Source organism: Acomys russatus, chromosome 2, assembly GCF_903995435.1.
Source record: "Acomys russatus chromosome 2, mAcoRus1.1, whole genome shotgun sequence".
Taxonomy (NCBI): domain Eukaryota; kingdom Metazoa; phylum Chordata; class Mammalia; order Rodentia; family Muridae; genus Acomys; species Acomys russatus.
In genome coordinates this window covers 69,438,668-69,456,901 of record NC_067138.1, presented here as the reverse complement: position 1 = coordinate 69,456,901, position 18,234 = coordinate 69,438,668, and the positions used below count along the sequence as shown (strand labels likewise).

Sequence of the window (18,234 nt, the reverse complement as noted above, 5' to 3'; positions counted from 1 at the left end):
TGTTGGGGGGAAAGCAGGGAATCGCTGCTTCTTTCAGGGCTGCAGGGGAGGGAGGGACTTTACAAAGGACCTCTGTTACAGAGCGGACATACCAGGGCATGTGGAGGAAGGGCTGAGGGAACCGGGCTTCTGTCAGTCTGCTTCTCTCTTCATCTTACTTACGGTCTTGTTATCTGCACTCGAACTTTCTTCAACAGGGTAGAAAAGTTGATTTTGGAGCTGGGCCAGGTGCGTTATCTGCCAGCTTTCTTGTATTGTAGACTATGGCCCAGCTCTCTTTTTCTGAAGGGGTCTGATGAAGGGCACAGGAAACAGTCATACATCCCAACATCCAAAACACCGTTAGCCACCCCACTCTCTGAATCTCCAGGGACAGAGCAGCGTTCTTACAAGGAAAACAGACGTGAGTAAAATGTGCAAGCTTTCAGACAGCAGCCTCTGGGATCTACCCTATGCCAGAAACTACTCAACATTGGGGAAAATTCAAACCAGACAGAAGAAACCGCCAGAGGGAAGGCTGTAAATGGTCTTCTGTGATGACTAGGAAGAATTTTGAACAGAGAGTGGCTTTTGTAGTTGTCTTTCTCTCTCCCTCTTAACTTAAGAATCATTGCTGAAGCCGGGCGTGGTGGCACACGCCTTTAATCCCAGCACTTGGGAGGCAGAGGCAGGCGGATCTCTGTGAGTTCAAGGTCAGCCTGGTCTACAAATCGAGTCCAGGACAGCCAAGGCTTCACAGAGAGACCCTGTCTCGAAAAACAAAACAAAAACAAAAACAAAAAGAGTCATTGTTGAGGACCTTTAATCCTAGAACACTCAGGAGGCAGAGACAAGTGAATCTCTGAATTCGAGGTCAGCCTGTTCTACATAGTGAGTTGTGGGGCAGCCAAGGCTACATAGTGAGACCCTGTCTCAAAAAATCCAAATGACAGCAAGCAAACAAACTAATAGCGAAGACTGCTGTGCTGGCTAGTTCTACGTCAATGCGACACAAGCTGGAGTCCTTGGAGAGGAGGGAGCTTCAATTGAGAAAATGCCTCCGTAAGATCAGGCTGTCGGCAAGCCTGTAGACCATTTTCTTAATTAGTAATTGATGTGGCAGGGCCTGGCCCATTGTGGGTGGGGCCATCCCTATGTAGGTAGTCCTGGGTTCTGTAAGAAAGCAGGCTGAGCAAGCCATGGGGAACATGCCAGTAAGCAGTACCCCTCCATGGCCTCTGCATGACTTCCTGCCTCCAGGTTCCTGCCCTGTTTGAGTTCCTGTCCTGGTGTCCTTCAGTGAGGGACTACAATGGTGAAGTATAGGCCCAACACACTCTTCCTTCCCTACCGTGCTTTTGTGGTCATGGTGTTTCCCTGCAGCAATAGAAACCCTGACTAGGACGCCTCCCACTAGGTGATTTGGAGGGGACTGTGATCCAAGTTCATCCCCAGGTCATTTCCGGTCCTCGGTGCACAGTGTTCGGCGCTATTCTGGCTTTTTCTGTCCAGTGCTGGGTTTTGTATTTACCTTTTCACAGCGCCAGCACTGAGATAGTTTTACAGCCAGGGGATTGTATTTGATGTCTGATGCAGGGGCCTGAGCTTCCTCGCCGGCCTCTGGCCGGGCTCTGATCAGACAGTGTCTTTGAAATGGTATTTAACTTGGCTAGTCCTCAGTCGCCTCTGCCGGGGCTGAGATTCCTTCCAGCCACAAAGTGCCGTGAGTCTGTGATTTCCTGAGCCACTGAGAGGATGGCAAGCTATAATCAGGGACCGATCTCCAGGCATAAGAACGAAACTGAGTCACTGGTGACTCCTCGTTTCTCTTTCAGCCTGCGTGTTGCACTGGCTTCCATTTCTGTTCCTGTGCAGACAGATGTTCCTCGCCCACTGCAGGAGTTCAGGTTTCCCCACTTTATCCCAGCCTGCTCCCACCTGACTTACTTCTGAGCCACACTACTCAGTTTAGTATTTCCTTTGGCAGCTCGCCCAGGGCTTGCTTCCGAGGCCTCAGTTTAACACCAACACACCTTCTGATTACATCTCTCATTTTTCTCCGTTCAGGTGGGTGTCCGAGATAGTCTCTAACTTTCTCTTTACTGTCTTTGCTCACACTGTGACTTGATTACTCCCACCTGGGTGCCCCGTCAGCCGCCCCCCCCCCCCCCCACCCCGGACTGACTGGCTGCTTGCTGCAGTCCACCTAGTGGAGGTGGAAACCAAACACCCTCCCCCACCCCAAGCTTTTCAGAACTCCTCAGGGCCGCGCCTGCCTTCCTCTCTCCTTTGCTTTAGCTGTTCTGTCTCTCACACTGCAGAGCGGCCGGTAATGATCTTTTTCTATGAGGTTTTGAACACATGGGGAGAATATTGAAGAAAACTGCACCACTGCTGGCCTGTGTTCGATGCTCACTTCCAGTCCCGCTGAGTCCAGCCTCCTGAGGAGTGCAGCACCGATTTAATACTTGTCAAATTAAGTAAACTGAGAAAGTCTGCAAGACACCAACTTAAGGTGAAAGTGCAGGTATACAGGGTCAGCCGACTGTATCCGGACATCTGTGGATTCTGGCAGCTGAAGGCTCTGCTGTGCCAAATATAGGCTGGCTTTCTTTCCTTGTCATTTTTCCTAAAACAACACAGTATATCAGTTATTGCATAGCGTTTATGTTGTTTTCACCATTCTAATTAACCCAGAGACAAAGCAAAAGTACACAAGAGATTATGGATAGATTATATGCAAACACATTTTATGTGAGACTTTAATATTAAAAAAAAAAATTCTGGTCTCTTAGGGGAAGGTTTTCTGGAACCAGTCCCCTAGGGATATGGATACTAGGGGATCTCTCTCTCTCTCTCTCTCTCTCTCTCTCTCTCTCTCTCTCTCTCTCTCTCTCTCTCTCTCTCTCTCACACACACACACACACACACACACACACACACACACACTCTCTCTCTCTCTCTCACTCTCACTAAAAAGCCTTCAGAGTTGTGGTAGATAGAGTTGTAACGTGGTCTCTTACATCACTGGCCCCTGTGTACAGCACTGGTGTACACCCACCTTGGTCTGGTTGTTCACTTAAAACTGTCCTCAGTGATGCTGCGGAGGGCATGCTTTGAGGATGTAGTCTTCAGCAAGGAGAGTATTCCCATAGGCCTGACCTATCACACAGCCCTTGCACTTGGGTCTACAGGTCAGGGACTAAGGACATTGAAGATCCTACGGACGACACAGATTTGACACTGGAAGTTTCCTGCTGGCTTTGAAAAGCCACCTGGCAAGGTGTGCAGGTGGCCTGCAGGAACTTAGAGACAGACTTTGCTGACAGACCATAAAAAAGTGAGAACCATAGTTCTGTAACTTCAAGGGACTGAGTTTAGCTGACAGTAGGGATGGGCATGGGAGCAGCTTCTTCCGCAGAGCCCTAGAAGCAAAGGCAGGCCACTCAACACATTCAGTCCAGCCCTGTGCAGGGGCTGAGCAGGAAACCCCTCACAATGCACCTGAACCTGGAGCCGCAGAACTGTGAGCTACGTAACTTACAGCAACGTGTAAAGTTACAACCAGATGATCTCAGCATTGTTGCTGCTTTTTATCAGACATTTATTAGCTCTGAATGCATTTCCTGCTTTGCTCCCCTTTTCCGTGTCACCCAGTGCAGGGACATCAAATAAGACCCTAGAATAACCAAGAGAAACCAAACACACTAAATCATTATTCTCGTTCTTCTGGGTTCAAGCTGATGTGCCAGTGCTCTCTGGATGTGTGCCCAGCCACACTGAGTCATGGTGTTAATTATTTGTACCATTTGATGGCGACAGTTGCTTTTGGGAAGTGACCATACTTGTGTCGAGTTCTGAAAACAACTGTCCATACCCAGAGAAAGTCGGCAAGGTTGTCACAGGGCCTAAATTCTCTTCAGCACCTGTGGTCTTTCTATCAGTGACAGATGAAAGAGAGGCCCCGCTTACTCCTGGGCAGAGCTTCTGTAGAGAGGAGGGTTATGGTTCAAATGTATTTACTTTCTCTAAGAATGACTAACACAACACATGAGTCACTCAGTTGAGTTTCTAAGAGAATATTCTACGGATGATTCAGAAGGAAAAGTAAAGGTCCCACAGCATGAGACCGTGGAAGGGAGGGGAGCCAGAGAAGGGCAAGACCATTAAAAAGAAAAAAAACAAACAGACCAAAAAACAGTAATTCAAATTGGCCACTTGTAAATTTTATTAGCAAGGCATTCTTGGAGGAAGAAACTGTGTGTGGGTACACCCTCTGAGTGCTGCTGTAGAGTTTGAGTTTGAACTTTGAGTGAACCAAAAGACCTGTAGCCAAGAACTAGAAATCATGCTGCCAGCCGAAGTCCAAATTATACTATGCAATATAAATAAAGGTCACTTTTCTTATTTCTTTTTGTGTGTGTGGCTGAGTCTGTGCGAGGGCGCACCTTATGAGTGCAGTACCCGCAGAGGCCAGAAGAGGGTGTCAGATCCTCTGGAGCTGGTGTTAGAGTTGTGAACTGCTGCTTAACAGAGATGCCGGGAATTGAATCCGAGTCCTCTGGGAGAGCAGCAAGTGCTCTTAACCTCTGGGCCACCCAGCTCACCAGCCCTAAAGGCCACTTTTTAAATTTTTTTTATTTTTTGGCTGTCTAGGACTCACTTTGTAGACCAGGCTGGCCTCAAACTCACAGAGATCTGCTGTCTCCCAAGTGCTGGGATTAAAGGCGAGCATCACCATGCCAGGCCCCAAAGGTCACTTTTTTTTTTTTTTTTTAGATATTGGTATCGTTCTTTTATTATTAATTTATTCATATTACATCTAAATTGTTATCTCATCCCTTGTATCCTCCCATTCCTCCCCTCACTCCCGCTTTCCCCTTACTCCCCTCCCCTATGTCTGTGACTGAGGGGGCCTCCTCCCCCTTGTATATGCTCATAGGGTATCAAGTCTCTTCTTGGTAGCCTGCTATCCTTCCTCTGAGTGCCTCCAGGTCTCCCCATCCAGGGGACATGGTCAAATATGGGGCACCAGAGTTCATGTGAAAGTCAGTCCCCACTCTCCACTCAACTGTGGAGAATGTCCTGTCCCTTGGCTAGATCTGGGTAGGGGTTTGAAGTTTACTGCATGTATTGTCCTTGGCTGGTGCCATAGTTTGAGCAGGACCCCTGGGCCCAGATCTGCCCATCATAATGTTCTTCTTGTAGGTTTCTAGGACCCTCTGGATCCTTCTATTTCCCCATTCTCCCTTGCTTCTCTCACCTAGAATCCCAATAGGAAGTCTTCCCCTCTGTCCCACCTTCCTGGTAAGTGAAGACTTTCATGTACATGACCCTTGGACTAGTGTCCAGTCATAAGTGATTATATTCCATTTGAGTCTTTCTGCTTCTGGGTTAACTCACTCATTATGATCATTTCTAGTTCAACCCATTTGTCCACAAATTTCGGGAATTCCTTGTTTTTAATAGCTGAGTAGTATTCCATAGTGTAAATGTCAAAGGTCACTTTATAATACTAACATCTACTGCAAGGTAGAGCATGGCTCACTGCTGAGGTAAATGCTGCTGGTAGATGGTCTGGGAAGGTCTGCTTCCTCGGATCCTACTTTGCTTCTGTCCTTTTGGATTGTGAAAGGTATCAATTATCTTCCCACCTGTATTAAACACATCAGAAAAGATGCACACAATTCTCAAATAAGATGGACAGACAACTGCAGATGACAAGAAGGCTAGGGCTGAACAGTAGACGAGTACTTTGTACAAAGAAGATGCCACTGAAGTGTCCTGAAGACAGCTTGAAGTCAAGGCCAGGTGAGATCATCAGGTGACATGGTGACAGTGTTTCTAATGAGGCCGCGTGGAGCCCGAGGGGCTTCTTAGGCGGCTCTCCTTTCCTCCTTACACAGACTCACTCCTTGGCCAAGGAAGGAGGGCAGAAAATAGTATATTTTGATTTCTGCTAACAGTTAACAGCACCCCTGTGGACAGAGTGGGGGAATATGAAAGCTGTAGAAATGGGCCGGATAATGTCTAGAAATGGGCCGGATAATGATGCAAAGCTGATATCAACTAGCCAGTAGCTCCCGATGAATGAATAGCTAACCCAGGACCCCAGTCCATGTTCTGTCGGGTCAGTGTTTTCATTCATCAAAGGTTAAAGTATGGAGGAAGCATATGGGGGAATAGAAGGGGAGATTTGATGACAAGAACTGGAGGAAGGGAAGGGTTCATAGCGTGAAGGACTCAGGGCATGAGAATACCAGCGTCTCTCTAACCAATCTCTGGCGCTGTATTCTCTCCTCCCTCTCTGTCTCTCTGTCTGTCTCTGTCTCAATTGTTTTTGTTTGTTTTGGGACAAGGTTTCTCTGTGTAGCCCTGGCTGTCCTGGCACTCACTCTGTAGACCACGCTGGCCTCGAACTCACAGAGATCCACCTGCCTCTGCCTCCCAAGTGCTGGGATTAAAGGAGGGCATTTTCTCTTCAAAACGAAAAGCTTTATTAATTGTGCACGTGGTGCTTTTTAACTTTGGTAATGATAGTGTTGTGTGTGTAAAATGCATGCTTGCCAATGTGGTTAACTCTATAAGGCTTGTGCTTTAATATATAATGAGAAAATTCTCACCCACTTTAATATTGTATAAATATTCACCAACATTTTCCAGTTTTTTTTTTTTTTAATGTTTCAATTTCGGTCTTTAATCTACCTGAATTTTATTTTGGCATATAAAATAAGCTTTAGTGATCAAAATCATTTTATTCTAATTAGCCATTTTTTCTTCTTACCAGATATAGGTAATTTCTTATTTCACTCAGTTACTTGAAACAGTTACAAAACAATGATAACAAAAGTTGATAGTAGCTGACATTGGCTGATCCACTCACTGCAGGGCTGGTGCTGAGTGGCAAGTCATTATATCTCACAGTAACCCTGGAAAGTGGAAGCTGTTGATACAGTTTCCATGGGCTGAGAGCACCGCTCAGTGTGGAAACTGAGACACACAATGGCTGCCGAACTGGTTTGAAGTCTCACTGATAAGAGAGAGACAGTGCTGAGATAAAGACCTGGACACCATCATTCCAGTGTCCAAGCTGTGAAATGGCTTGATGGAGCTGGCTTGATCCCTGGGCACTGTATTTTATTCTAACATATTCTTGGCTATGCTAACAGTCCACTGTCCTTACGTCTGGAAATACGAGTAAATTGCCGTTTCTTCACTATTCCTCTTTCTATTTGATAATTTAGCATCTTAAGATGTTGAGGCCCTCTTCTTCTGAATACAACAAGTTGAGATAATGTCTTAATGTGCAACCTAAGTTGGCCTCACAGTGCTCCCGCCTCGACTTCCTAAGTGCTGGGACCGGTTATAGGTGTATCCCACATACCTGGCCAATCCATGGTTTTCTAGAAAGTCTTGTGACAACACTTTTTGGGACAGTGAGTTTTGCTTGACTATTAAAGTGGTGTGCTCCATGACTGTGCTTGTGGGTGCCTGGGACTCCACAGAGTTTCCACTGCAACCAAATTGCTCTGAAATTGGTCAAAGACTTCTAAGCTATGCTTAATTCCTCCGTGCCTGGGACTTTTACCTGTGAATGGGGAAGAATACTAATTCTCATTATAAATGTTCATTAGGAGAGATGCTGGAGTAAATTTTTCATCATGATAACACAGTAATTGAACAAACAGCTTACGTGAGTGAAAGGCTCATATGGGCTTGCAGTGCCAGGGTGTCTGTCTGCAGTCAACTAGCCCTGCTGCTCTGGCTTGCATGAGGCAGCACAGCATGTGCTGGAGGAGGCTGCTCACCTCATGGTATTCAGGAAGCAGAGAGAGCGACAGCAAGCCCAAACCAGGCAGCCGCCCCCCCCCCCCCCCCGTCTGCTTCTGTTTATCCAAGCCCCCAGCTTATTAGATGGCCTGTGTTCAGGGTGGCTTTTCCCTCTCGCTCCTGTCTCACAGACATGCCCTAATTGCCCGGGTGTCTGTCCACCCACACTGACATTCAAGATCAACGACCACAGGAGACTGAGTTAACACGTGTGAGGTGCCGCCAACCTCGGGTGCCACGTAGAGACTGATGAGTGTTTTCCAATAAATACAGAGCCTTTGCTGATGCTACGAGGCTTTGAATTCAATCCTGGCCCAAGTGTGCACCATGAACGTGGATATAGTTTAGTTTGTACTTGGGGATCATCTCCCTGGAATTGTCATGTGACGTGCCCTAAGCAGAACATGTGCTCCAAGGACTTTTACATGGACTTTGAAAGCCTGTGGGGCAGAGTGTGGTGGTTCCATCCTGCTGATAATGCAGTAAGCAGAGGCGACTCCACTCAACAAAAAGGTGTCTGTATGTGACCACTGGAGCTGACTAACATTTTTGAGGCCCAAGTTCAAATGATGTCAGAATGACTTCTTCCACATAAAAGGAAATGAATGGCTCATAAAAATCTATCAAGTGCAACTCCCCCGAGGGAGGCCCTGCACACAGCAGGCATCACGTGGCGTAGCTTTGGTGTGTCCACAAGTTTGGTTTTTGTTGTTGTTGTTGTTTTTGGTTTTTTGTTGTCTCCTTTGTAACTTTAATATGATTAGGTTTTGTGCTTTCTTCTTAGAAATACTTTGAAATGGTGGTTTCCCGGGGGGCCTAGAATCTGCAGGAGTGGTTGGGGACCCAGAGGCACTGTGGGCATTCTTGGGATTCTTGGCTAAATGAAGCCCAGCTCTGGCTTAAATCATAATGTGCACAGTTACATGTGGCTATCCTGGGAGGGCCGTGAGGGGCTGTGTGCCATGGGCTCATCCTGTGGTTTCTTCCCACAGATTCGTCACTCACGCCACGGCAGATGGTGGGTGTCGGCCTGGGCTCCGCGGCTTTCGTGACCATTCTTGCATTCCTCTCCTTCTCAGCAGTGTGGTATGTGAGGCTGTGGAGTGGTGAGGAGGCTGGGGTGGGAGTCATGCGGAACACCTGCACACGAAGAGGGTCAGGGCACAGGCAGCAGGTGGGCAGTGTGACTGACCCGGCAGCTGGAAGAAGGAAGGGATGCCCTCCGACCCTAGGGGAGAGCAGCAGGGATAGTGTTGAGTGCCCCATCAGTCAGGTCAGCAGGAAGGCTGATCTTCTGTGCAGCTTCCCTGTCGGACACATGTGACAGACAGGGGCGCACGGTGAGGACACAAATGGGTGTGCAGTGTTTGTGCCTTTTGTTCCCCTCTGTGTCTAGACGGCTGGTGGGCACTGCATGGCAAGACTGACTTGATGACGGACAGATGTTCTGACAGCGTCCCAGGTGCCTCTACTGTGTGGCGCCCATCCTGAGCCCACATGTGGACATGAAACTTCCTCCATCCCAGCACGGCCTCAGTTCTGAATTCAAGATGGCAGCTGTCTCTGTGGAATCTTCCAAGAGGAAAACACTTGGGAGATGTATATGTGTTTCCTGCTTTCTGGGTCAGCTATATGTCCATGAACTTGAGACTCATGTCCAGTGTAACACTGACCGCCAGCCACGGACTCTGAGAGTCAGTTCCTGTGGATGCTGGATGTGGAACCTCGGCATCTTCCATTAGGCACCTCTGCTAATTAGTTCAGGATCTATTCTTTCGCCATAGGTAATGAGATGGGCTTATGTCTGGGCTAGAATTTGACTTTATGAAGGAGGTCACTGGAGAAAGAACACTGAATAAATGTTTAAACTTGAATAAATGTTTCAGGCATTTCAGAAGTAGCTCCTTACCTATACCAGAAAAATACAACAGCCTGGCCACTCTCTCAGGCTTGCTGCATGACTGCTAGGCAGCATTGCTTTGATGCAATTCCAAATATTTATGTGAGACCAAAAGTAATGCCTGCTTTCCAGCAAAACACATTCTGTAATTTCAACCACTCTTTTTTTGATGGTGGTGTTCTTCTTTTTTTTCTTCCTCAATATCTATAAAATTGCTCTCTGCCTCCCTTGAGAAATTTGGGGTTGGTGATAAAGCAGGAACAGTGGTCTGAAACAACATCCAGTTCATGGTCTGCATCTACGTGAGTTTTGGGGGAGCGGGGAATAGTGGTGACTAACACACCTCAGTAGCCACAACCGAGACTGTGTTCCATGGCCCATGAAAACCAGCTATCGGCGGGGCTGGCCTACTGTCCATAGGGCGTATTCAGTTTGACTTTTAAAACCCAGTCGGTCTTTTCTGGCTTCTTCTCTAAAGACAGCTCAACTCCAGGGCTGTAGCTTCTTTCTTCCTTCTCCCTCCTTCTGATTGCTGGACCTACAGAATTGAAAGCTCGGGATGGGGGATGGGGCGGAAGGGGGCGTGGTTACACGGTGCAACCTCAGGGTAGAACACATAACAACAAGGTGGCCCTAGAACTGTGCACCACCAGGGCTGTGGCTGGAGTGCTCTCTGGTGGCGTGTGGGGTGTTTGTTGGTGACCTGGTGCTATGATTTAGATGCAGTTTGTCTCCACAAGACTCATGGTGAGATTTGACTGGGATGGGACTTTTATGAGATGAATTGAACATTAGGAGCCATTCGTTCCTTTCCTAGGGGACTGGCTTAGTTACCACAAGAGCATGTGGTAGTGAGTGCTCTACTTCCCTTCTGTGTTTGTCCCACGATGCTCTGAAGCCTCAGGAGACCTTCATCGGAAGTCGAGAAGATGCCGCGCCACGCCCTTGTGCTTCCCAGGCTCCTGAACCCTGAGCCCCAGTTTTACCATCTTTGTTCTTTAGAAACCACTAGTCTGTCAGAACATCAGAAAACAGAAGAAAATCCCACCGGACTGTCCATAGAGCTGCTCCAGCCTGGTGGGTGGGGCAAGTGTTCTATCAACTCAGAAAAGTCAGGCAGAGGGAGGCAACGCCCAGACACTTGTGTTCTCAGTACCCATGCTAGTAACAGAGTCATCTATCCTAACTCTAGACAGCAACTTAGGACTGTGTTTCTACAGCTCTCTAGGTTCGTGTTCTAGGATAACTGTCCAAGACAGAGTTGGCCACGTGGAGATAACAGCGTAATTACCACCGAAAGGAAGAAATCCCACTTGTTTAACATAAAAAGCTTCTGGTTAACTGATGAAATGTTAAATAAACTATCAGCTTGTAGTACAGTGTAGAAATGTAAAAGGAGTTCATTACAGCTGCAAAAATAGCAAACACACAGACTTCGTTATTTCCTCTGATTGTTCCAAATTATGATGCCAAGATGCTCTGTTCACATACACAGGAGCAGGTGGTGGCCTGTCCCAAGCCTCAGTTCATTTTCCTGCCCTTTTCCTACAAGTATGAAAAAATCATGTTTACACTAGAATACTTTCCCCCCTCCTTAACTAGATACCCAGATGACAGGAGGAGTGAGTGACTCTTAGGAGACTTATGGGTGTCCTTGGAAAAACGCAGCCAAACAACTGAGACAAGCAACACTCTGGACTACAGTGTTGAGCCGGCTTGTGAGTCCCACTAACTAAAGTGAGAGCTGCCTCAGGCTGAGGGCTGAGATGGAGTCCTGGGACCCACACCCTGGAAGGAGGGAACTTATTCTTGCAAACCGTCCTCTGAATGCCACTTGTGCTCCATAGAATGTGCATGCCAACACACACACACAGACACAAAATAAATGTAATTTTAAAAATCTAGCTGGAACCTAATGTAGGGATGGAGGAAAGTTCCTTCCCACATGACCATCTTGGGGACTGTTTCCATCTGGCCGTGAATTATCTTCCAGACTGGGAATTGGAGTTGGGGCATTGCTCAGTCACAGAACACACTTGCTTTGGGCTGTTGTAGGGTTTTTGCTTGCTTGGTGTGCGTGTGTGTATGTGTGTACGTAGTTTGTGGGTACACCCTTAGCTGTACAACAGGCACCTCTTTCATTTCATCCTTACAAGGTTCTGCATGGTATAAAGGTCAGGGGCTTCTAGTTCTTATTATAAAGGGAAAAATGGGCTGGGTTTTATCTCAGCACGTGGGAGGAAGACACAGGCAGATCTACAGAGCTAGGTCCAGGATAGCCAGGATACATAAAGAAACCTTGTCTTAAAAAAAAAAAAAAGAAAGAAAGAAAAAAGAAAAGAAAAGAAAAGAAAAAGGGTGTGGTGGGGGTGAGGGGGTAGGGGGCAGAGAAATGGGTGCAGACATGTGGTGTGAGTCTTTTAGTGCAAGTCTAGTTTTCATTTCTGGCACTTGCTAGCCCTTGAATTAGCCACTGAGGTAATTTGTAGACTGCCTCTTTGGTCTTGGGAAAGCCATGTCTTTATATCTCCAAACAATATGTCAGCTTTAAATCATATTACCTTATTATGATTACCTACATAGCCTAGACAGGAGTCCCTGTGCCTATCTTTTGACTGTTACCTACATAACCTAGACAGAAGTCTTTGTGCCTATCTTTTGACTGTTAAGCCACCCATCACTTCTAGAAGGAACCACAACCAACCAAATAAATGAAAGGAGACTGATAAGGGAAAACCTAGTGTTTTCTGTCTAAGACCTGGAATTACAGCTCTTGAGGTAAGCCGAGAGCAATGGGGTTTATCTTGAAATTCCACTGGCAGCTTAGAGTAAAGTTAATATTTAAATTGATTTGAGAGGAAGTAAAAAGCAATGTTCGCAGGGTATGGTGGCACACACCTTTAGTCCCAGCACTCAGGAGGTGGTTCTCTGTGAGTTTAAGGCCAGCCTGGTCTGCAAAGCAAGTTCAGGACAGCCATGGCTATTATACAGAGAAACTCTGTCTCAAAATAACAAAACAAAACAAAAAGAAAGAAAGAAGCAATGCTCAGTGAATCCTTATGATTGCAAAACTTTCATTCTGATTTTCATAATCTTCTATTTTTTCCATTCTATTCTCAGTAAAAAGCACTGGTCATCATGTCAGAGGCCAGATATCTGTCTATAAAGGGAAATAGGGCATGGTTTTTATGTGCAATGAAGGATACAATAAAGTAAGTCTTAATTTTTGTTCTTGTTGTTGCTGTTTTTTGTTTTGTTTTTGTCTTTGTTTTCTTTTGTTTTTTGAGACAGGGTTTCTCTGTGTATCCTTGGCTGTCCTGGAATCACTCTGTAGACCAGGCTGGCCTCAAACTCACAGTGATCCGCCTGCCTCCCAGAGTGCTGGGATTAAAGGTGTGTGCCACCTCCCCGCCCCAGCTAAATAAATCGATTTTTAAACACTTACTTTATATGGATGAGCACTTTGCATGCATGCATGTATGTATGTGCACCATGCGTATGTTAGAAGAAGGCATTGATCCCTCTGGAACTGCAGCTAAGGATGCTTATGAGCCAGCATGTGAGTTCTGGGAACTGTACTTGGGTCTTCTGCAAGAGCAATAAGTGTTCTCAACCACACTCACAGTCCAGCCCACAACCACCTGTTTGCAGTAAACAGAAAACTCCAGGATCAAAGACTGAGCCATACCAGAATTAGAAACAGGTTTTTACAGTTCACACTTGTAGAGTTAACAATGGGATCAAATAGGCTGCAGCATTGTTAGTGGGAGTAAAAGATATAACTTTTAGGAAAGGTACTCTGGCAATATTTATATAATTCCACATGCCTGTGGTCATGTACCCAAAGTCTCATTGCGGGACCTGTCCTGTGTGCTGATCTTTATATGTTCAAAATAAGCAGAGCATTTGCTTACATCTGCATAGTTTATAATAGAAAAAATTCACACAATTCAAATGCCTCTGGGGAAAAAACTAGTTTAATCAATTATGGTACTTCTACATATACAATGGCATATTATACTGCAGTGAAAAAGGCACAGAAAAGTCTAAGCATGGATACAGAGAGATCTCCAAGATGTATTTTTTAATGAGAAAAGCAAGAAATGACAGTATATATGATATGCTATCTTTTGAATAAAAAAGAATGAAATAAAAATATTCATTTTTCTAGGGTAACAAAAGTGAACTAATGAAAATGACTATCATGCCTTTAAATTCTTGAAATGCAGAAAATTTTAGCTGTATCCCTAGTTTTTGCTAATGTATGACCTAAGCAACATCTACATAAGTAATCTGTCAAAGTATTTTTTCCAAACAAACAAAACCAAACTTTTCTAAGAAAGCATCTATTTCCAGATGTTAATTTAAATTACACACACACACACACACACACTTTTTTTTTTTGAGATAGGATCTCGCTATGTAGTTCTGATTGGCTTAGAATTTTTGTTGTAGACCAGTCTGGCCTCAGATTTACAGAGCTTTCCGTGCCTCTGCCTCTCAAGTGCGGGGATTGAAAGTACACACCACTACCTCTCAGGGACTCAGAAATCTTAATGGCTTTAAAGCATCTTTGGGAATGAGATTTTGGAGGATATGTAATATTTCAAAAGCAGAGCAGAGAGCAAAGAGTCTACCACACTCTGCCCCTCAGTTTTTCTGGGTCAGGTATCCAGGATATCAGAGATCACAAGGAAGACACCAGCTGGTGTCTTCTGGAGGGCTTCATTGTCATCTGGAGGGCTGACTTGGGAAGACTACTGTGTGTGCTGAGTTTGTGGGCAGACTTCATTTCCCCATGCCTGTATGGGTGGAGCCACCAACATTTTGCTGGCTGTCAACTGGAGGCTGACCTCATGATCTACCTGCCTCTCCAGATCCTAGAAGTCGCCTGCTTGGTTGCCAGGTAGACTTCTGCAACGTGACCCTCTGGGAAGAAGGGAGGTGGTCGTTCCCCTTAACAGGGGGCTTTCATTTTCCTCTGACAAAGTCAGGTCCCCTGAGACCTCAGAAAGTCTCTTCTTGAACTAGCTGAAAATGAGCTAATTTGGAGCCTCAATGACATCTGGAAAAAAAAAATCCCTTCATTTGCCAAATTCTGTGAGTTAGGACCAAGTCACACTCAAGGGAGATTTTATGTAAAAGTTGTGCACTCCAGGCGACAGAGGTTGTGAGGGTTATCTTCAAACTTTGCCTACAAACTGCATGAGAATCAATTAGTTATAAATGTCTCATTTGACTGTAAGATTTTTATGAGTTCTTTTTGGCAGAGCAGCTTGACTATATAGCACAAGCTTAATTCTACTGTATAGCAAGGGAACAGTAGCCATCGCTGTGGAAATGGCCACTAACCAGCCTATGCTAGGTCTGTAAAGTGACTTTGTCACCGTTGACAGGCATTCACTTGAGTGTCACCCATTCAGGGGACAGAACAGGCACCTTTTCTTTCGGACAAGAGCATAGACCCTATCCCCAGTCAGCATTCAGGATCTGTGAGCTCCACAAACTGGAGAACAGGCTGGTGGATCTGAGGAGCTAGCTCTTTCCCAGAGCCCCAGCACCCATCTTGATGGGGGTGGAGTGGAGTGAGGGGAGACGCTTGTCTCCTCACCCACCAGTCAACTTTAAGCACATCGGAACCTTTGCAAGGACCTTGAGAGCTCTAGAGCACAAGAGCCAGTGCTGTGTGCAGAGCTAGGTTAATGTGGGGGTGGGAGATGCACAAGCTAGGGATACCTCTGTCCCAGGGCACTGTGACGTCCAGTGAAGGGTGGAGCCAGTGACTTGAGGAGGGGGCTCACTTGTGAGACTAGAGCGAACCTGGGCTGTCTTGGCATGGCCACTGCGGGTTGGGATGTCACAGAGATGAACACCAGAATCAGGGAGCAGCAGCTGAGCTCCAGTGCCCTGGTGCCATCACGCTATCTCCTGGCGGCACCTGTGAAAAGAGAATTATTATTTTGGATCCACAGCAGAGGCCATTAGAAAATAGAGTTGGGCAGTGCACGCAGCGCACCTTTCCGGAGCAGCATACTGCCCCGGCTGGAGCGTGAAAGGGCAGGTGTCCACGCTTCATGCAGCCCTGTAAGAGAACATATATGACTGACAGCCTTGAAGAGGAACCAGCTTGCCTCATCCTTGTCTCCAGAGGCTTGGAGCTGCTCCCCAAGGCTGACTTCGTGGCCTGCAATGTGCATGGATGAGCAGCGCTACTTTATTTTTATGTGGGCAACAAACTGACTCACAGTCAGTTGGTCTGAACGTCAGTCTGAGCTTGGCGTAGCTGAAACAATTCCCTGGGTTAGACAGAGACTGGAGTGGACCACACCAAGGCAAAAAGATCAGTCCCCATCGTGATCTGCAGACATCCCACCTCTTCATCTCCATCTGTGACACATTTCTGGTGTGAGCTACTTTACTCCCCTTTCTCTTACTTCATTAAAATAACTTTTAACAGAATGTGCTTTATTCTATGTGTCTGAATGTTTGGCTTCTATGTTATGTATGTGTACCGCCTGTGTGCCTGGTGCCTGTACTGTTCAGAAGAGAGCATCAGATCCCCTGGAACTGGGTGGTTATGGTGGTCATGAGCCACCATGTGATGCTGGGAATTGGACCACTGGTGCTGCAAGAACCACCACTGCTCTTACCCATGGGGCTGCTTTTCCAGCCTCCCCTTCCCTCATTTCTCCATACAGCTGTCTGCTTCTCCTTCAGTGTAGATGCTGCTGCTGCCTCCCCTCCCCTCTGTAGGCTTCTGAAGAGAGGATCATCCAAGCAGGGCCTAGGGGGCTGCGCTGGAACCTACGCTAGAGAGCCTGCTGAGCATCAGCGAGATCAGGCTTCACACCAGAAAGAAGGGAAGTGGGAGAAAGAAGCAATCTGTCTGACATACCATACTGTGTAGTCCTTTGAATGAGCGTGCTGCCCCACCCCTCCTCCACCACCACATAGGTTCATGTATTGGAGTGCTTGTTTCCCATTTAATGGAATTAGGAGGTGTGGTTTTATTGGAGGGGGTGTGTCAAAGGCGGGCTTTGGGATTTCTATTCCAGGTAGCTTGCTCTCTTTGTCTCTCTGTCTGTCTTTCTGTCTCTGTCTCTCTGTCTGTCTTTCTGTCTCTGTCTCTCTGTCTCTCTCTGTCTCTGTCTCTGTCTCTCTCTCTGCTTGGTGCCTGTGGATCCCAATGAATGCTCCACCACCATGCCTGCATGCTTGCTACCATGTTCCCTACCATAATTATCATGGCCTCGAACCCTCAGAAACCATAAGCCCCAATAAAGATATCCTTTTATAAGTCACCTTCATCATGGCATCTCATCACAGCAATAGAAAAGTGACTGAGATGGGATGAGAGGGAGGAGATGAGCAATATGTATCAGAAAAGCATTGATTGGTGGATTATGTGTTTCTGGCTGGGCATCAGGGGACTGAGGTGAAAGGTTAAGGATGTTTGGAGATTGTCCTGTAACTTGCTTTGCACCCATCCTCTGGCTTTAAGGCTGACCAGCAAGGTTACCATGCTCAGCTCTTGGCTGCCTCTCAGTTTTCAAGTGGCCAGAGTTTTACAGTGCACCCCTTGGCTCTGCGGGTCATTGCCTTCTATTATGAAGCATCACTGGTTTCCCAAAATCATAAAGCTGGCATTATTTCTAGGCTCCTGCTGCATGTCAGCTTGACCTTTGAAAATGATCTTTAAAATTCTTAAAAAGTAGCCACTTTCACTATAGAAGACACCCTCTCTGCATAACTGCTGGCTTGGTCAAACACCATGCTGCTCACTGGTAAACTAGAAAGCAAACACACTGTTTGAGCAACGGAAAGGACTTATTTCGCGCAGGTAACTTTCCGAGTGGCAGGCACTCCTGAAGCTGAGCCTGAGGAGAAGGATCTAGTCATGCCAAACCTCGTAGAGCTTCCCAGCAATGCTCAGAAAGTCTCTATTCCAATCCCACGGGGACTCCTCAGGACAGCTCTGCAAAGGTGCCGAAGATCCTTAGAGGCTCCTAAGCTATTTCACCAAGGCGCCTTGTGGATACTTAGCAAGGAAAACTGTTTTTAAATCATCCCAAACACAGGGCTGCACAGCAAAGGAAATCCTCGCTGAAGGCAGCGCTGGGTCAGATCTGGTCGTGCTCCAAGCTCAATATTTATGTTATGTGCTCTGAGGCCAGTGCACAGATTATCGTTTTTTATTATTTCCAGGAATAAGTCTACTGAATCAACTGTTTTGTTTTTGTTTTTGTTTTTTTTTTTTCATTTCCTTTTAAAGTGCTGGGTTCCAGATGATGTGATGCAACTGGCTTGTGGTTGCTTGAGGCCCACACTTGAGCTTGTGGTGGGAATCCATTTGCCCCTTGGTGAAGCGCACTGCTGGCACTCACCCGGGAGGCAACTTCACATCTGTGGGAAATAGTGCTTTACTAGGGAACCGTGAGAAGGTCTAATGTGAAGAATACTTGTGAGCAATGTATATGGTTAACAAAGAGTTAATGGGGCTATTTTAAATCCCCAGGTAGCGATAA

At 46.5% G+C, this 18,234-nt stretch overlaps 1 protein-coding gene across 1 annotated transcript in view; it reads left to right on the top strand.

Annotated features, from left to right (window-relative positions):
* Nucleotides 1–9,300, top strand: part of Susd1 (sushi domain containing 1) — a 114,910-nt gene extending 105,610 nt beyond the window's left edge. Inside the window, exons 16-17 of the mRNA XM_051156403.1 lie at nt 8,802–8,915; nt 9,206–9,300. Coding sequence (XP_051012360.1) covers nt 8,802–8,915; nt 9,206–9,300 — 209 coding nt within the window. The remainder of the gene's footprint in view (nt 1–8,801; nt 8,916–9,205) is intronic.
* Nucleotides 9,301–18,234: the final 8,934 nt, after the last annotated feature.